General features: G+C 55.9%; 1 protein-coding gene across 1 annotated transcript; it reads left to right on the top strand.

Annotated features, from left to right (window-relative positions):
- The first annotated feature begins 2508 nt into the window (after positions 1-2508).
- KCNH4 (potassium voltage-gated channel subfamily H member 4) lies at positions 2509-18244 on the top strand. Its single transcript, XM_068978378.1, has 16 exons — positions 2509-2584; positions 4486-4719; positions 5027-5173; positions 5307-5431; positions 6266-6509; positions 6815-6972; positions 9926-10133; positions 10569-10763; positions 11202-11401; positions 13046-13295; positions 13865-14097; positions 14970-15008; positions 15207-15559; positions 15817-15923; positions 16539-16612; positions 17849-18244. Exons 1-16 carry the CDS (start codon positions 2509-2511, stop codon positions 18242-18244), a joined length of 3039 nt encoding a protein of 1012 aa, XP_068834479.1.
- The last annotated feature ends 1872 nt before the right edge of the window (positions 18245-20116 follow it).

Raw genomic sequence — 20116 nt, 5'->3', positions numbered from 1 at the left:
GCTCTCTCTCGGGTCCAGTCCTGGCCCTACCCTGGCCCCTCCCTCACCCCCGCAGGGAAAAAAAAAAGGGTGTCAGCTCGCAGGGAAAAGGGGAATAAAGTCTCCCTGTTAGTGTGGCTGCTCTCTGTCCCTGTGCGGTCGCGTCCCGCCCTCCAGGGGGCGTGAGAGTCTTTCGAACCGTAAAGAGCCGGAAAACCCAGAGTTCGGTTTGGGAGTCTTTGAACCACTCTCGGGTGGGCGCTCTTAGGGCAAGAAACTGTGCAAGTCCCGGGAGAGCGGAGAGAACCGCATATGTGAGTGCTAGGAGGGGAGAATGGGGGCAGACACGGTCCTCGGTGCTCCACCAGTCATTCTGAATCGCCAGGCCTTTCCTGAGAGACGCGGAAGAAAGTGCAAGCAGAGGAGCGGGATGAGGCTGGGAAGGAGGGAGCCGCGCCCGGCAAAAAGGCAGGGAATATGAGGTTCAACAGGGATCTTCCATTGGGCTACAGGGTGGGATAGGGCTTTTGGGGGAGCGGTGAGGCACTGAAGGGGAGGCGGTTAGGCTTGTGCAGCCCAGATTGTGAAAGCCCTCACAGATCATCAGGCTTTGCCCTTTATTCAGTAGGTAGCTAAGAGTCAGGAGAAGTTCTTAAGCAGGGATGAGGCAAGATTTTTCCAGCAATTTCAATGGAACACACCTGTGACAAGTTGAATTGTGCAACCCCTCCCCCTTCCCCATTTACATTTGAAGTCCTAACCCCCAGCACTTCAGAACATGACCTTGTTTGGAAATAGAGTCTTTGTGGATGAAATTAGTTAAAATTCAGTCATACTGGGGGGAAAAAAAATCTATCATACTGGAGTAGGGTGAGCCTGTAATCTAATATGACGTGTCCTTATAAAAGGGGGGGGATTTGGACACAAATGCACACGAGGAGAATCCGTGTGAACATGATGGCAGAGATGGGTGATGGATGTACAAGCCCAAAAGTGCCAACCAGCCACCAGAAGCTAGAAAATAGGCATGCGACAAATATTCATCGAAGCCTTCAAAAGGAGCCAACCCTCAGTCATTTTGGTCTTGGACTTTCAGCCTCCAGAACGGAAACAACAGGTTTCTGTTGTTTAAGTCACCCAGGTTGTGGTACTTTGTTACAGCAGCCCTAAGAAACTAAAACCCAGAAGTAGAGGTGCAGAAAGATGTGGCGCTTTTTAGCATATAACGTCCCAGATAACGCCCAGCTCAGACTTGGGGTGAGGGTGAGGAGCACTGGCCTGCCCTCTCCCCAGCCCATCTTCCCTTTGTCATTGGCTTTAGCTGTTTTTTTCCCAGGAAGCAGCCACCCTAAGCCACCACACTCAGCTGCCACAGTAATTTTCTGCTTCCATAGTGAAAAGTCCCGTGTCTGGTCTCACCTGGGTCCTTCTTGCTGCACTGGTTTCGTTTTGGGGAAGATGAAGAACAAAGTCCACCGGTGCACTTTGGGGATTTATAAACTGGATCTTTCTCAGCCCCAAATTTACCTCCAACCTCTCTTCCACTTGAATGGTTGCAGCGAGAAGGAGGGTTAAATCAGAATGATAGGAAGAGGGGGCGAATAAGGACACAATTGCTCTCCAACACATTGTGTGCCAACGATATGCATTATGCTATTAAATCCACACAACCATACGAGGTAAAAATTATTAGCTCCATCTGACACGTAAAGAAAGTGATGCTGCTGGAGGCTGAGTCACACAATTAGTAAGTGGCAGAGCTGGGATTTCTACCCAGTGGACTCCAGAGCTCTTTTCATCCATCCTGCTGAGGTGAGAGGCAGAGTTAGTCAGGGTATCCTATGCAAACTAAGGCACAAGTGACGGTTCTAGCATTTGAGTTTCCTGCCCTCTCAGCGATTCTCCACCGGCAAAACTAACCTCTTTAACTCTTTGCTGTCTCATACTGGAGCGCAGGAAGCTGAGGTTGCTGCGAGATATCCCAACTCCAGCAGGCGGCGCTGTGAACCAGACACGAGTCCCAGCGTGGGCGGCTAGAGGGGGAACCCGAGGGGAGGAGACACAAGGAGCCGCCAGGGAAACACGCGCGGGGGAGTGGCCACCCTGGAAGGTGGGCGTGTCTCATTCAAGCCCCGCCCCATCCCTTGGCGCTTCGGCCTCGGGTGGGCGTGTCCCAAATTCTCTGCGGGAGAGACACGCGTGGGCCGCTCCCCACCCGGAGGAGGGCAGCGGAGGGGAGTGAGGGTGTCGCTGGCGGCCCCTCCCCGTTTGGGGCCACGTGGCGGGCTCCGGGCGAGCCCTAGGGAAATAACCTAGCCCGTGGGGAGGTGGGGGGACCGAGGCGGCGCCGAGACAAGCGGAAAGCTACTGGGTTTGGAACAGAGAGGCGGCGGCAGCGGCGGCGCCGAGAGGGAGGGAAAGAGGCAGGCGGGCGCATGGGGCGCCCCGGCCCCGCCGGCAGCGCGCCCCCTCCGGCCCGGCCGCGCTGAACGCCCCCAGCGCTGCGCCTGGAATCTGCGCCCTGAGGCCATGCCGGTCATGAAGGGGTTGCTGGCCCCGCAGAACACCTTCCTGGACACCATCGCCACCCGCTTCGACGGCACGCGTGAGTGGGGTGGAGGCTGAAGCTGAGGGTTTGAGCTAGAGGTCAAGTCTCCTTTGGCCCTCGCGTGGGTCTCCTGAATATGATAAGAGAGACCCAAGGCGAGGAGAATGGGCTAGGAGGGTCTAGGAACTACCAGAGCCCCAGTAAAGGAGCAGGACTAGCAGCGCCCTGGGAGGGGAGACGCGGAGAGGACCAACAGTGCGGGCAGCCAAGGTTGGGGGTGTGTGACAGGAGGCAGGAAAGGTTCTTTGCGCAGCAAAGCGGAGGAGTCCTTGAGAGCCGCCCACTCTCGGGCAGGACTCTGCTGGGGGCGTGTATGGGAGTATCCAAGACGCGGAGGTGGGATGAAGTGGCCAGGTGCTTTGGGGTCTGCTCCCCGACGACTGAAGCATCTCCTTTCCCCAGAAAAAAAAAAAAAAATAAAAGAGAGAGAGACATAGAAAAGGTCAGACTTTTGCAGGACCTAGCTTGGATTAAGGTCACGCACCCCCAAATTGTAGCGCGTCCCTGTCTGGGGGAGGTATGGCAGGAAGGCAGGGGGTGGTCTGTGTAACGGAGAGAACTGCCTGCCCTCCCAACCGAGCTTGAGTTCCAGGTTCAGCACCTTGGACAGCCACCATCCTGCTTCCCCTCCTCTTCTCCCACCATTCCCTTTCCCTACTTTGGAACTGAACGATCTCCCCTTGCCCGGTTCGGACACCCAGGCTGAGATCTGGAAGGTGGGGGCAGCGGTACCTGAGGGAGGAAACAGCCGCCGGGGCCCTACCCGCCTCCCCACCCAGCCCCCACACACACCTCCCTTGTTTCCATAGTGCCTATCACCCGGGCAACCGACCTGGGATGGAAGAAGGAGGCTGCTTGCCCAGGGCCCAGCACCTCCCAGACACCTTCAGTATCCCCATCAGCTGCTCCATCCCCAGACATTCACCCCTCCTATCACCCCAGGACTGGTTTCTTCTCAGATCCCTTCCTTCAGCTGAGACTGTCCCTAGATGGCCTACCGACCCCCTCCCCCGCCCCGAGGCCTCCCACCCAGTGGAACTGGAGGGGAGCCAGCTCAGGTTCTGTTGCTGGGTTTCCTGGAGCCACAACTTCATTGCTCAAGCCTGTCAAACTTTGAGAATGGGGACAGACCCCCTGAACTTAGCTAAGGGATGCTAAAAAGAGGACTTTTCCTGGAAGGCAGGGAATGAGGATGCTATTCATCACTGTCTTTCTCCCTACACAAAGGAGACTGGACAATAAACTCTCTGAGTTTGGACAACCTCTGCTTTTTGGTTTCCTATCAATAACATGGGTGTGATAACCCCAGAATCTCTGGCTTATCCAGGATAGCAGCTATGGATTGTGCTTTGAAAGCTGGGCAAATATGGAGCATCATTTCACCTTCTCAGTGTAACACTTACTATGTGCCAGGATTTGCTCTTCCCAGGTAACCCATGTAACTCACACCAAACCTTTTGAGGAAGATATATAATCCCTCACTTTTCAGATAAGGAAGCTGAGGCACAGGGGATTTCATTAACTTGTTCAAAGTTACGCAGTCAGCAAGTGCCAGGGATAGGGTGCTGGAGCCCATGCCCTCACTCACCATGCTGTGCTGCCGCCTACGGTCACAGCTCATCAGCTTCAAGGCAGAAGTCATGACCTCTTGGAGTTCCTTTTCCAACCCCCTAGACTACCCTGTCCCAGTTCCAGGCCACCCTTAAGTCCTTGTCCTTTTGCTCTATCTCTTCTTACTCTCATTTCAGGACATCCCAAAGGGGATCCAGGAATCCCATGGAAATCTGGGAAGCTCCTGTCTCTAGGATCTCTGACCTCAGCTTGGGGGAGGTATGGCTCACCTGGAAACTGAGCTCCCCTCCTGCCCTTGGCCTGACCTTAACCCCTTCTTCCCACAGACAGCAACTTCCTGCTGGCTAACGCACAGGGCCCGCGGGGCTTTCCCATTGTCTACTGTTCCGACGGCTTCTGTGAGCTCACAGGCTACGGCCGCACTGAGGTCATGCAGAAAACCTGCAGCTGCCGCTTCCTCTACGGTCCAGAGACCAGTGAGCCAGCCCTGCAGAGGCTGCACAAGGCTCTGGAGGGCCATCAGGAGCACCGCGCTGAAATCTGCTTCTACAGAAAGGATGGTGAGGGGATCTGGCCTGCCCTGCCATCCTGCCCAGACCCCAGACCTTACCCAGAGTCCACTGGGAGAGTGGAAACCTGGTTGCTGGTCCTCACACTGCCACAAGCTGACCATGTGACACTGAGTGTATCCCTGACCTTCTCTGAGCCATGGTTTTCCCATCAGGAAGGTGAAGGATATGGCTGACAAAATCTCTGGGCTTTCCAGCTCTAATCCTTGGCCAAGCCCTTTGATCATAAAGAGGGATGAGAGAGAAGGGGATGCCACGGGCTGCTCACCCTCCTCCTCTTACCTCTCCACACCTGCAGGCTCAGCCTTTTGGTGCCTCCTGGATATGATGCCCATCAAGAATGAGATGGGGGAGGTCGTACTTTTCCTCTTCTCCTTCAAGGACATCACTCAGAGCAGAGGCCCAGGACTTGGCCCCCCAGGAGGCCATGGCGATAGTAATCATGGTAACCTCAAGTCTGCAACTCTGGGGAGATGGCGTGAATGGTCAGAAGCCCTTGCCCAAGGGCACCCCAGCCCTCTCCCGACTCAGCATCATGGATGTGCCCCCACTTATTGCCGTACCCTTCTTCCCAACAGAAAACTCCCTTGGCAGGAGGGGAGCCAGCTCAAGACTTCGATCTGCCAGGAGGCAGAGCCGTACTGTCCTACACCAACTGACTGGCCACTTTGGCCGCCGGGGCCAGGGAGGGATGAAAACCAATGTGAGTCCAACCTCCACCCCAACGTCTCCCAGACGTGTTTCTGAGGCACCCTTGCTACTGTGTCCGTTTCCCTGTCTGTCCAGTCTCCCTCGAGTGGCTTGTTCTTTTGTCCGCCATTGCTCACGTATGGCTCTCTGCTCTATCCCGTGTTCCCCGTCTTCTTTCATCCCCCTCTTCCTTGCTTCCTTGTGATTGACATTACGCTGCTCTGATGATGCCACAAAGGTGGGGCTCTAGCAGGAATTACATCACCCACCTTTGGGTCTTAGGGTTACCTCGTGGGGGGTATGAAACCACGTTAGTGGTCCCAGGGAGAAAGCCCCCATTGGGGTCTGGCATCTGACTCTGTGTACCACTCCTAGGACCCTGATGAAGCCATGGGTCTCCAACCTTCTGAGCAGACTGTTATGGCAACAGGGAACGGGGTATGCCATGTCAGCCTCCCCTCACCCCTGGGATATACTTATCCTCCACTGCATCCCTAGAACCCAAGAGGATCTTGAGGGAGAAGCTAGTGACCCCTCAAGCTAGGGCATTGTCTGACTGGTCGTAATCACCTTCTCAAGAATGGTAAAGGTCAAACCTTAGAAACCTTGTGCGTGCACACACACACACACACACACACAACGTGTGATTCCAAAGAGCAGTAAGTGGGCAGAGGAAGGAAGCATCAGGTGTCAGCTGCCAACCCCCACCTCCCGCACGTTCTACCTCCTCCTGTGGTCGTGCTTGCAGTGCCCACTCCACCCCTTTCCCCGATCCTTACCTGTCCCTCCCCCAGCTTTGGCTCCTCTTTTCCCCAAGTGTCCCCAACCGCCACCCCTCTCCCCTTAGAACGTGTTTGAGCCAAAGCCATCAGTGCCCGAATACAAGGTGGCCTCCGTGGGGGGGTCCCGCTGCCTCCTCCTCCACTACAGCGTCCCCAAGGCCGTCTGGGACGGCCTCATCCTCCTTGCCACCTTCTACGTTGCGGTCACTGTCCCCTACAACGTCTGCTTCTCGGGTGATGACGACACGCCCATCACATCCCGACACACCCTTGTCAGCGACATCGCCGTGGAGATGCTCTTCATCCTGGGTTAGACCCTCTGCCCCATGTACCCTGGTGGGTGGGGTGGAGGGACCCACTCACCCAAGCCTCGTTTTATCCTGGGCTTGCCGGACCCAGATATTTAGAGCCCACCTATTTCTGGGTCTTTATGTCCTCGTGGTCCATGAGCTCTGCCCCTGATCCCTGGAGCCTTCAGCCTTTAGACCCCTCGTCTTTTAAGAACCAGTCTGAAGCCCAATCCATCATCCCCATTCCTGCCTCCAACACTATTCTGAGTCTTACACAAGGTAGCTTGGCCAAGGTCCCTTAGTAACAGCTTCTTGCATCCCCAGATATCATCCTGAACTTCCGCACCACCTATGTGTCCCAGTCTGGCCAGGTGGTCTCTGCTCCTCGTTCCATTGGCCTCCACTATCTGGCCACCTGGTTCTTTGTTGACCTTATTGCTGCTCTACCTTTTGACCTGCTTTACGTCTTCAACATCACCGTGGTGAGTGATCCCTGTCCTGCCTTGCAGCCTAGCCTGGCAACTTCAACACAGCATCTCCCATTAAGGGACCCACCTCAGGCTCAGACTCAGTCATCAGCGAATATTTGCCAGGCATCTGTGATGGGCAGAGCCCAGCACTAGAAACCAGGAAGGATCCAAGAGCGTCTGCCTTCTTGGGGAGTTCAGCTCACAGTCTCTGAGGGAAGCTGAGACAAATGAAAAGCTAACTAGGGCTACCAAGGCGGCATTGGTCTGCAGCCAAATGAGTGGCACTTTTCACATTTTTATTTAACAAACAACGGATGAGCATTTAGCTGTCTGCAAAGCACTGTGTAAGGCATGGTCACTGTGGAGGAGAGGGATAAGGATTCAGCCACTCGGCAGCTAAGCTGGTAGAGACAGCAGGAGCAGAAGAGGTGAATGGACTGCAAGACGGGGCCCAGGTAGTGCTGCGCAGGGGCTGGACGCAGAACTAACCGACCTTGGAATTCCAGGCTGGAACACGGGCTCCCACAAAACTGATCTGAAATCTGGCTGTTGCGAGGAAGCCAAAGTATGGCAGTTGGGCAGAGGCTGGCGTGGTCTAGGAAGGGTTCCCGAGGGAGGAGGTGAGAACTGAGCTAGACCCTAGACAGAATAGGTCCCAGCTGGCGGGAGACAAGGAGAGGGAACATTTAGGGGGAACGTAGCAAGCCAAGATGAGGAGGTAGAGGCTGCGGGGCGGACTTGGATGCAGAGTCCCAGAACTGCCTGGAGGCGCCCTCAGTGGTCAGCTCTGCACCCAGCCGGCAGATGCCAGGTCTTCTATGACCCAGGGAGAGGGAGTCCCACCCTGTGTCCCCAGACCCCCTTGAATGGGGAGGTGGAGAGCAGTCTCCCCGTGTGCTCCTCTGCCTGCCACACTCAGCTATAGCGGGAAACCACCTACACACAGCCGGATTTAACTAGCCGCCAACGGGCTGTGGGCCTCTTCTCCTGGCTGTGTACACGTGTGTGCATGCTCCCACACACGTGCATGTGGGTGTGTCTGCCCTGAGGCTCTGGCCGTTCCAAGTGGAGCTCCTCACTTCTCCCCTGGGTGCATCCCACCTGGTTTGTGCCCACCAGGCAGTCCCCCCTTCTCTGGTAGCTTCAGGAGCACTTTACAGTTTTCTAAGTTCTTTCACACATCATCACGTAGGAACCTCACAGTAACCTTTCAGGGCGGATTCTCATATCTCTCTTTCTCAGAGGTAGATGCAGAGGCTCAGAGAGGTTGAGTGGCTTCTTGAAAGTCACACAGCTAGCAATGGCAGGCAAGAGACTAGAACCAGATCCCTACACTCCCGGTCTAGAATTCTTTCCAGCATGCCACCCTGCTTCCCAGGAAACCAGCGTACCTGAGTGGATGGCCTGGCACGAGGAGAGAGGAGGAGCCATGCTGGGGCTAGAGGGAAGCAGAGCAAAGATGGAGGCTAAGTAGGCACTGGCAGAGCCATGGACTTGAAGGAACTAAGCCTGAGACATCCTGGTCCAATGAGGAGAGCAGGGCCCCAACGGAGTAGGGCCCAGTGGTAGGTGACAAGGGGAAGCCTTGAAGAACTCAAGGCTGGAGTCAGGAGCTCTGAGAGCTGGGGGAAGGCATTAAGCCCTGGAGTGCGTGTTCAGTAGCTAAGTTGTGTCTGCCTCTTTGAGACCCCATGGACTATAGCCTACCAGGTTCCTCTGTCCATGGAATTCTCCAGGCAAGAATACTGGAATGGTTTCCCTTTTCCTTCTCCAGGGGATCTTCCTGACACAGGGATCAAGCCCGAATCTCTTGCACTTGTGGGCAGATTCTTTACCACTGAGCTCCCTGGGAAGCTCCTAAACTCTGGAGAGGGTCGATCAGAGTCACCTCCTTTCCAACTCCTTTGTCTAAAATTAGAGAAAATGGCATGTGACTCAGGAGCTGTGTAGGGCCAGGGCTAAAGGGGATGCTCCTGGAAGCCCCTGAAGGGACAGTGAGGGGCCTTCATACAAAGTTCCGCATGTGCTGCCCCAGAGCCCCCAGCCCTAGCCTCCAGGCTGCCCCACCCAGAGCAGTGAGAACATAAGCTCCCACCTGCGCATCATGTCCAAGACTAGAAGGGCTTATCAAAACACAACCAAAACAGTCATGGTTAATACCAGCTAACCTTTACAGGACCCTGACTAACTTCAGCAACCCACAGCAAACCCTGCAAGGGCTGGGGCCTCACGGTCTAAGTACCCTGCTCTCCTCTCTCAGCATCCCAGCTGTAGCTGATCCATAAGGGATGAGGTCCCTAAACCTCCCCCTGTCCACAGCTGATTGTACCTAAGACACTGGGGGCTTTGAGCAAGGACCAGAGATCATTATGTCTGTTGTCCTGCCTCTGACTTGCCCTTTTACCAGCCAAGGTGCTAAGAGGCAGTATAGCACAAAATGGACTCTGGTGTCAACTCAGATTTGAATCCCAGTCCATGATTTCCTTGGTCTGTGCCCTTGAGCAAGTCACCAGCCTCTCTGAACCTTAGTATACTCATCTGCACACTGAGAATGGTGATGAAAATTGGACTGAAGGCGTAAGTCTGTCTGTTTTTATGAGGATTACAGTTATTTAGCCCAGTGCCTGACACACATAGTACTTGCTGTTAGCCATTATTAGGGTTGCATTGTTGTTGTTGTATCGGTCGCTGCACTGCATGGCTTGTGGAATCTTAGTTCCCTGACCAGGAATTGACCTCTCGCCCCCTGCAGTAGAAGTGCAGAGTCCTAACCACTGGACCGCTAGGGAAGTCCCCATGATTAGTTTTGGTATCATCCTGTCCCCCTTGCATTTCCTGGTCACCTTCTCAGCACAGCAAGGATCCTTTTCCTCAGGCAGCCTCCCCTAGCTCCAGGGCGCCTGGGGGAGGGGGGAACATTGGGGGGGTCCTGCTGACAGCCTCCCCTGCTGCACCCACTCTGCAGACATCGCTGGTGCACCTGCTGAAGACGGTGAGGCTGCTGCGGCTGCTGCGGTTGCTGCAGAAGCTGGAGCGGTACTCGCAGTGCAGCGCCGTGGTGCTCACGCTGCTCATGTCGGTCTTTGCACTCCTTGCCCACTGGATGGCCTGCATCTGGTATGTCATCGGGCGTCGGGAGATGGAGGCCAACGACCCCCTGCTCTGGGACATCGGTGAGCCACTGACCCCCAGGCTTTCACCAACTACCCATTCACCTGCCCTGTCCAGGCAGGCCCCCAGGCTGACACCCCCACCCCAATCAGGACCCCACCCCCATCCCATATTCCTCCATCCCTCCAATAAACATGCAATCGAATAGGCGATCAAGTCCCAGCTCCTTGTGCACAGGAAGCACTTATAAACTCTTAGAGAATGGAAGGGGCCCCTAAACAGTCAGCAGTGTAGGGAGCTGGTAGCCTTGAACTGCAACTGTAACCACTTCAGGGCCGGGAGGCCCAGACACCGGCTGCTCCTCACATTTCCTGTGCAAACCTCCCCTCACCTCTGTAAATACTCCCCTCACCCAAGGTCAAGTGCAGACAGCTCAGGGAAACCCCATTCTCCACTGCTCGCGCAGCCGGGGCTCCTTGCATCCCTCCACCCGCTAGGCTGGTTGCACGAGCTGGGCAAGCGGCTGGAGGTGCCCTATGTCAACGGCTCAGCCGGCGGCCCGTCGCGGCGCAGCGCCTACATCGCCGCGCTCTACTTCACGCTGAGCAGCCTCACGAGCGTGGGCTTCGGCAACGTGTGCGCCAACACTGACGCCGAGAAGATCTTCTCCATCTGCACCATGCTCATAGGCGGTGAGGCGGGGCCTACCAAGCCCAGCATGCAGATGGGGAAACTGAGGCCCAGAGAAGGCAAGGTGGCCACCCACGACCAGACACTGGGAGAACATTCGTTCATAGATGTTTGCTCAGCACCTACTACATGCTGGCCTTAGGGGGAACGGCCAAAAACTGGAGGGTTGCTTGCGAAAGGGATGGGAAGCCCAAGTTCATGACCTAATGGGGTAGGGCATGAGAGAAGCATCAGGTGTGACCCGTCTCAGGACCACCTGCTATTCCCTGTCCCAAACCCAGAACCTGGCATCAGGTAGGCACTCAGGGGCCCTCTGGCTCTCCTGCCCCTCCCCAGGAGCTCAGAGACTGGTCCAGGGCAGGGGGCTCACCGTGGAGGGCGGGCGTGGGGGGCGGAGCCCGGAGGGGTGGCCACCCCTGACTGCCCGCTGCGTGCCACAGCGCTAATGCACGCCGTGGTGTTCGGGAACGTGACGGCCATCATCCAGCGCATGTACTCGCGCCGCTCGCTCTACCACAGCCGCATGAAGGACCTCAAGGACTTCATCCGTGTGCACCGCCTACCGCGGCCGCTCAAGCAGCGCATGCTCGAGTACTTCCAGACCACGTGGGCGGTCAACAGCGGCATTGACGCCAACGAGGTAGTACGCGGCTGGGGGGCGCCCTGTACCTGCAGCGCAGAGATGCAGGAGCGGGGAATAGGGTCAAGGCCTCTCAGGGTTTGGGATGGAAGCAAATGGGTTGCAGGGAAACGCAATGATGTTCACAAGGACACACACCTACCAGAGTCCAGATCCCTTTTCCTTTACACGTGGCTAATGCCATGGTCGAGCATCTGCTTGCAGCCAGCCTCTGTGCTGGACACAGGAGTCCTGGGGAGGATTACCCCCAGCCCTTACCCTCGGGGAGACAGAAGCCTGGTGAGACAGACAGCCTGGTAAACAAAGAGTTACGCAGTGAATGGGACTCTTCTGGAGAGAGTGGGTGCAGCAGCGCCATCACTGTGTCTGAAACTCAAAGTGTCAGGGGAGGTGGCACAGAAAAGTGAACATCGTGAAGGACAAGAAGGAAACTGGCCTGCTACCAGAAGGCCATTCCAGGCAGAAAGGGCAGTAGGAACACAGGTCTGGAACTACTAATGCCAAAGAGCAGGACAAGTTCAGGGAACTGAAAGTAGTTCAGCGAGCTTTCAGGAAAGGGTGTGTGAGCACTGCAGAGGAGGGAGCAGCAGAGGGTGGAGAGAGGGGCTTGGGAGGGGGGCAGGCCCAACTCAGGGATGGCCTTGGATTTAGATTTTGTCCTACCACATTTTTAGGCTCAGGAGTCACCTGCAGATCCAGAAAGTCTTTTTAAAAAATTATTTATTTTGGCTGCACCAGGAAAGTCCCCCAGGAGGTATTTCTGAGAGCAGGAGCCTTGGGACTTGGTGATCAGCTGGTTGCAGGAAAGAAGCTCAAAGGGATTCCTGGGTTTCTGGCTTCAGCCAAAGGGTGGGATGGAAGCATTACCCAGGGAAGATTGGATTTAGGGGTGAAACTGAGAGGGTCAGGGTTGGGCCATGATGAGGGTTTCATGCCTGTGGGGGATCCAGGTGGAGGCTGCCCCATGGGTAGTTGAACACACAGGTCTAGACCTGGAGGTAGGGCTCCAGACTCACAGGGGAGCGGGGAAAGTTGTGGAGCTGGTCGCTATGATGCAGGGAGAGTGTACAAACTAAGACGAGAGCTGAGGAAGTAGGTTGGCTGAGGAAGAGGAGCCTGAAGGAAGCAAGTGGAACAAAAGGGAGAGGTCAGCAAGCCTGAGTGGCCAAGGGGCTCCAGGAGATGAGGGTAGAACCATGAACATTAAGTTCGGCCCCCAAGAGGTCACTGCTAACATCCAAGGTCTAGTGTAACCCTGCATTTTACAGATGGGGACACTGAGGCCTAGAGAGAGGAAAGGGTTTGTCCAGAGCCCACAGGGATTTATGCAGAGCTGACTTCTAGTCTCCTGGCTTGAAGGCTGACCCACCAGGGATGGTCCGTGCATACGCGGGGTTGAGTAACTAGGATGTGTGGGTGTGAGACCAGTGTGTGTAGCCATGGGCAGTGAACAGACAGAAGATCTAGTCTCTGCCCCATGACTTGGGTTGGGAGGTCAAACTGAGATGAGACACACAGAGGTCTCCCTGAAGGTCAGAAATGGGTAATTTGATCTCTGTCCTTGAAGACAGCTCAACACATCTGTAGAGCTCAAATAGCTGCTGCCGGGGGAAATGGCCAGAATGACCTTTGCCCCTTATGCAGTTACTGCGTGACTTCCCAGACGAGCTGAGAGCTGATATTGCTATGCACCTGAATCGGGAGATCCTGCAGCTGCCGCTGTTTGGAGCAGCGAGCAGAGGCTGCCTGCGGGCCCTCTCCCTGCACATCAAGACCTCATTCTGCGCCCCTGGCGAATACCTGCTGCGCCGCGGGGACGCCCTGCAGGCTCACTACTACGTCTGCTCCGGCTCGCTGGAGGTGCTCCGTGACAACATGGTGCTGGCCATCCTGGGTGAGGATCCCACCTCCACCTTCTCCGTACCCCGGATCCTTCCCCCAAAGGCCTTGGGAGGGGCCAGGAATCTAGGGACTGGATAGCTGGCGTTCTGGCAAAGGAGTACTCTCTCTCAGTCCCAGCATCTACCACCATCCCTTTTTGACCATTCCTCTCAGACCCTTACCTCATCCCATTGGCCATCCCTGAACCCATAACCCTTCCCCAGTGACTATTCCCCCAAATCAACTCTCCCACCATACTGCCTCCCAACTCCCCTGACCCATCTCCATCAACTTTCAACTCCACTGACCCACTACCCTTTAACTGACCTCTCTGGCCATTCTGTATTGACCATCTAATTCCATGGATCATTCCTCCACCCTTACTGACATCCCCAACTGACTGTCTCCCAACTTCACCAGCCATTCTCCACCGACCTGCCAACCCCATTGGTTATTTCCTCCAATCCCATTGCCTGACCCACCTTCAACCGTCCTTCAAACACACTGACCGTCTCTCACGAATCCACTAATATCCTCTGGGTCCCTCTGCCCTAGCTGACTGTCCCTATCCCTCACCCACAGGAAAAGGAGACCTGATTGGGGCAGATATCCCCGAGCCTGGGTCAGGCACAGCTCCAAGCTGCGTGCTGAAGACTAGTGCTGACGTGAAGGCACTCACCTACTGTGGCCTGCAGCAACTGAGCAGCCAAGGGCTGGCCGAGGTCCTGAGGCTCTATCCTGAGTATGGAGCTGCCTTCCGGGCTGGCCTGCCCCGGGACCTCACCTTCAACCTGCGCCACGGCTCTGAGACCAATGTATGAAGACCCCTATGGCCTCCACCTCCTCCAAGGTCACCTCCTTCAAAGTAGACCCTCCCCCAGCCCCAGAGAGAGCCTCATGAATTCCTTCCACCCTGAAAACATCATCTCTCAACCCTGGGCACCCCTTCCATTGCCCCGCCATACTTAACACCTTCAACCCACTGACCCTACTCCACAGACCATCATCCAACCCCATGGACCATCTCTCACCAACTCTACTTCCAACTCAACTGACACACATTCTATTGGTCCCCCTTCTGCTCAATCCAGACTCCTCAAAAGTCAAGTCGCTCAGTCGTGTCCGACTCTTTGCGACCCCATGGACTGTAGCCTGCCAGGCTCCTCTGTCCATAGGATTCTCCAGGCAAGAATACTGGAGTGGGTTGCCATTTCCTTCTCCAGGGGATCTTCCCAACCCAGGGATCAAACCTGGGTCTCCTGCATTGCGGGCAGATGCTTTATCCTCTGAGCCACCAGGGAAGCCCCAGACTCCTCAAAGGACCCCCGCTTTGAAAACAGTCCCCTCCGTGTGCTCCTTCTCCATCAATTCCCTCCCGCTTTGGACTGGGTCTCCTCCCCTGGGGCTTCCTCTGCTCCACTCAGCAAATGTTTCCTGGGCCCATTTTTGGTTTAGGCTCTGGGCCAAATCTTTAGTTTACACCCTAGACCTTGGACTTTTACTGCTTTCCAGACTTCTGTTGCCACTCAGGAGTTGTCTGAGTTGGAGTTGGGGGTATCTCTGACTCAATTCCACAAAAAGGCCTCACATTCTCCAACCCCGTTACTCTGATGGGCAGGACTAGGAGGTGCTACACGGGGGGAGTGGGGAGGTGTGAGTCAGCCAGAACCCCCCTGTGTCCCTGCAGGGCCTCTGCCGCTTTTCCCGATCCCCTCGCCTCTCCCAGGTAATGCATCCTTCCTGGGTAGGGTTGAAATCGCATGCAGAGGCGGGGGCGCAGGGGTGGACGCATCTTTCCTTGACTGCCCGGCTGCAGGGTGAAAGGAGAGGTGATGGGGGGCAGCAATGCCAGTGGAGGCTGTTGCTCACTGTAGGGGCCCGTTGTCGATTGCCCTGTGACATCAGCTGCGTCCTCTGCCCACAGCCCCGTTCGGATAGCCTGGGCTCCTCCTCAGACAAGACCCAGCCATCCATCACAGAGGCCGAGGCTGGGGCCGAGCCTGGCGGTGGTCCCAGGCCCCGGCGGCCCATCCTGCTGCCCAACCTCAGTCCAGCGCGGCCCCGGGGCTCCCTGGTCAGCCTCTTGGGGGAGGAGCTGCCCCCTTTCTCAGCCCTTGTCTCCTCTCCTTCCCTGTCCCCAGCCCCTTCCCCTGCCCTGGCTGGCCGGGGCCACAGCCCCTCCCCTCATGGCCCCCCCAGGGGCTCTGCTGCCTGGAAGCCCCCCCAGCTTCTCATTCCCCCACTGGGAACCTTTGGACCTCCGGACCTCAGTCCCCGGTGAGATGCCAGCCTACTCTGCCTTCCCTATACCCCTGCTGGCTTCCGAAACCTTCTCTGGGCTCTGTCCCTAGCATTCTGACCAGTGCTCCACCCCGCCCTTCCTGATCCACCACAGCTTGCAACCCCACCCCTCTGTGACGGCTGCTCCTCCCCAGCTCCCTGGTGCTGCAGCCCCTTTCACCCTCTGCCTGCTCTGCCCTGCTCTGGCCCTTACTCTCTGCCCGTGGGACTGATGACCACTGCCTCCATCCCAGGATAGTGGATGGCATTGAGGACTCTGGCAGTACGGCAGAGGCCACTACGTTCCGGTTCAGCAGGAGGCCTGAGCACCCTAGATCTCGCTCGCAGGCCCCTCCTACAGGTAAGGGCCAACAGTGGACTTCAACTCACAGTCACCCACCCACCATCCATCCATCTATCCACCCATCCCACACATAGTAAGGGTCTACCAGCTGCCGGGTGCTCTGCTAGGAGCATACAGATGAACCAGACCTGGCCTACACTTAGCAAGTGCCCGGTCTAGTGGAGGCAATACCTGTGTTCTCAGACGATTGGTTCCAGATCAGAGTGCTAAGAGCCACGACCGAGACAAGAGCGAGAGGAGGGAGCCTCTAACTCTCCTTCTTAGAGGAGGGGACACTTGAGGTGGGCCTTAAAGGGTGGGTAGGAGTTTGAGTTGCGGAACAAGGCAGTTGGAAGGGCACATAGGCATGAAGAGTGGTTGTGTTCAGATTCCAAGGAGAAACTTTGTGCCTAGAGCTGGGGGAGGGTGGGAGGTGGGTGAGGCAGGGGAGCTGTTGGAGAAGTGATATGGCCTCAAAACCAGCCTGAGGAGCTTGGGTTTCCCATCATCCTGACCCCAGAGCTTCCTCTACCCTTGCTCTTGGCGTGCCCAGTGACAGGAAGGGCCCAGCCCAGGCTGCAGACTCAAGCTCCCTGCATTAACCCAAATCCCTTCTCCCCACTCTGTCTGCAGGGCCCATGCCTAGCCAGGAAACTGCCCCTGAGGCTGAGGAGGTGAAGGAAAAGGTCTGCAGACTGAACCAGGAGGTTAGTTGGGGTCCGTTCCTCTCCTCCAACCTTGGGATCAGAGATGTGCCTCATAGAACAGCATTGCAAAGGGTTTGCCGCCAAGGTCCTGATTTCAGATATTCATGTTATCTGTGTGACCTTGGGCAAGCCCCACAACCACTCTGGACGTCAATCTCCTCATCTGAACATGGGGAGATAGTTCTTCCCATCTCGTATGCATTAGATGAGGGTGCATACGTGCCCAGTTGATCCTTAGCGGGTTGTAAGTACTCAGGGAGGGCTGCATCCCTGCCTTCCAGCTGACTCAGGAGGTCTGGCCGGAAAAAGAGGGCCTCTCCACTGACAAGGGATTTGCTCCTGCAGGGGCCATTCCCCCTACCCCCACCAAGTCACCTGCTCCAGTCCTTCCCTTCCTGTCTCCTTCCCCTCCCCGCCACCACCTGTCTGGGCAGCGACTGTGGGGCATAACCTGGGGGGCCTGGACCCTCCCATCTGAATCCTGTTGGGAAAGAGCCCAGGTCCTGTTTGCTGAGATCGTGTCTCCACCTCCCCTTCAGGGATCTCAAAGCCACATCCACGGCGCAGCCAGGCCCAGCCCTTGGGAATGGGCCTTTCCTGGGTTCTGATAAACATCAGGCATCCCCAGGGGTGCACCTGGGTGGGGCGGGGCCTGGGGCAGGGGGCAGAACCACCCCTGGTTCTGCAGGATTCAAGGTCAGTCCTGCTTCAGCTGGCAGTTCTAGACCAGTGGTCCCCCAGCTTCAGCATCATTATCCAGAGAACCTGTTAAAATGTGGACTCCTGGGCCTCACCCAGTTTGGAATGTCTGGGGTGGGGCCCAGAAATCGGCATTTTGACAAGTTTTTCAGTTGATTCTGTAGTTCCTGAAATTTGAAAAATGCTGAATAGACATTTGAGCGCCTGTGATGTATCACCTGAGAGTAAGCCTGCGTCTGTCACTTCACAGCTGTGCAGCCTCTTTGAGCACATTCTTCTACATCTTATAAAAGTGTGTGCGTGGCAGGGGTGAGGGGGTGGGAATAGCAATAGCTGTCGTCCCAAATCCTTTTTTGGAAAGAGGCTGGGGTATTTACATCTAGACAAAAATAACTCCTGTCCTGTCTTCTTCTTCAGAGGGTGGCCATGAGCAGAGAGTGGATATGAAAGCCCTTTGTAAACTGGGGAGGGGAGTGTACCTAGGAGGGATGATGACTGTTGTGGCACCTGGGAGACAATTTGATGTGTTTTCAACAGATTTCCCGTCTCAACCGAGAAGTGTCTCAGCTTAGCCAGGAACTTCGACACATGATGGGCCTGCTGCAGGCCAGACTGGGTCCCCCGGGCCACCCAACAGTCTCGGCTTGGCCCCCACACCCTCCTTGCCCACCTCAGAGGCCTCCGTGCAGTTCTCCTTATATGTCCGGACCACCACCTGGCCTCCACGATACTACTCGGGCTGAGGTCCACTGCCCGGCCAGTGTGGGGACAGCAGAGATGGGGGCTGCCCCCCCCAACCTGCGACCCTCTGTACGGTCCCCCTACCTCTCTGAGCCTGACCCTCTGGGACCCTTCCCAGTGCCAGAGGCCCCGCCTCCGAACTCAAGCCTCATGAGGCACAACTTCCGGTCCAGGTCAGACACAATGCACTGACACTGGCCACGGGCCCAGGCCTGTCTGGGGTGGGTGCTGCTGCCTGCCATCCAGGGAGGGGCTGGGCCCCTTGGCCTCCTGCCTTGGGTCAGCAGCCACCAGCGGGTCTGGTTGGCTCTGGATTCTCTGACCTTTTTTAACCAATTCTGGTCACTTGTGACTCTTCCCTTTTCCCAAACCTTCCTCTATTCTCCTCTGTGAGGGGAGCCACCTGAGGCCGTGGAACCCAACAGGCATGAGATGGACCACAGTGCCCATTAAGCTGGGCAGATGAGATGTCTGGCTTTCTCCCCAGGACCTGGAGGCAGGTAGAGATGGGGGTGGGGTAGGGAAAGGGCCCCAGATCCAGCCTAGGAAATGAAGACTGAGGAAAAAGCAGGCAGGATCTTGGTGTCTACAGCAAGGGATTCTGGTGCGGAGATAGCTAGTGATACTGTGAGGTCTTTTGTCCCAGCCCCCAGGTCTCTGCTGGAGATGGGAGTCCTAACCACTGGGAAGTCCCCTGACTGGCATTTGAGTAACCCAAGACTTCTTAGGGCTCCCAGCATCAGTCCAAGGTGGAGGGGCTCACTTTACTCCACAGCCCACACAGGAAATGAACCAATGACCCTAGATATATATTCTTTGACTTGCACAGTATTTTTTTTTCCAAAACATGAATGCGTTGCCATATTCAAAATCAGGAAAGTTCACATAAAAATCCAGATATTCTGGGAACTTCCCTGGTGGTCCAGTGGTTAAGATTCCATACTCCCAATGCAGGGGGCCCTGGTCCGTTCAATCCCTGGCCAGGGAACTGGACCCCATATGCTGCAACTAAGACCCAGCACAGCCAGAAAAAAAAAAAATCCAGATATTCCAGCTTCTCTAAACAAATTACAGAGATCTGGCAATTCTGGACCAACATTGCACCTGGCAATAATTAGTGGGGGGGAGGGGGTGCCGTCCTCTTTGGATGAGGCCTGCATCCTCCACGTCTTTGCAGTCCCCAGGTTCCTTGATCATTTCCTGACACCTAGCTAACTTCCCTCCTTTGAATTCTTTATCTGATCTCTGTTGGTATGAGTTTGTAATCCCTGCCTTATAGTGTGCTTCCAGGTTCCTTTGCCCCAGTGGGTGCTTTTCAGGTCAAGTAATATCTATTTCTACCCCTGGGGCTGGGGCCTGTCCACATCTCTGTTTCTGTCTCTCTGCAGGCCAACACTGAAAGTGGTCTCTTCTGCTGCCAGCAACCTGAAACAGTCCCAGCAGCACTCCTTCCCCTTCCCCACCCCTAGACCTCAGCCATGCCTGTTCTCCCCCTTCCAACATGGTCTCACTCAGGGCCTTCTCGAATATGCACCCTGGTTTCCAGCTCTCCTTTACCACCCACCACCCTGGGCTCACTTTTGGATAGGAAATAAACTCTTTTATTTTTGTAGTTACTGGCTCTGGCTGTTTCTGGGGGCTGGTGTGATAGCCCCAGGGCTTTGGAGGAGCCTATGTGATAGTCACTCCCACACAGTACCCCAGGGCCCTGTTACTGTCTCTAGGAGGGCAAAGGTGCCAACCAATCCGCTTGGCACCACATTCACGCCACCAGGAGCCCCTGGGATGAGGCAGAAACCTTAATGAGTCACTATGGGCCCGTTATACCCGCCCTCCCCCCAGCCTGGTCAGAGCCACAGATTCAGACACAGTGTGTGGGAGGGACAGAGCCCTGACTCAGGTCCACCTCCAGCCCTGGAAAGGTGGCCCACGGTACTCCCCACCAATCCTGCAGTAACTGACCCTGTCCTTCTTGCAGGCAAGGTACAGCAGGGTCTGGAGGAAACCACTTGTCACCAATCAAGAACCTGCTAGGAATCTCACTCTGCCCCATCCCTTCTGCTC

This window comes from Capricornis sumatraensis, chromosome 8 (genome assembly GCF_032405125.1).
Source record: "Capricornis sumatraensis isolate serow.1 chromosome 8, serow.2, whole genome shotgun sequence".
NCBI classification, from domain to species: domain Eukaryota; kingdom Metazoa; phylum Chordata; class Mammalia; order Artiodactyla; family Bovidae; genus Capricornis; species Capricornis sumatraensis.
The sequence above is the reverse complement of the archived record's forward strand: the minus strand, read 5'-3'. Positions and strand labels throughout refer to the sequence as shown.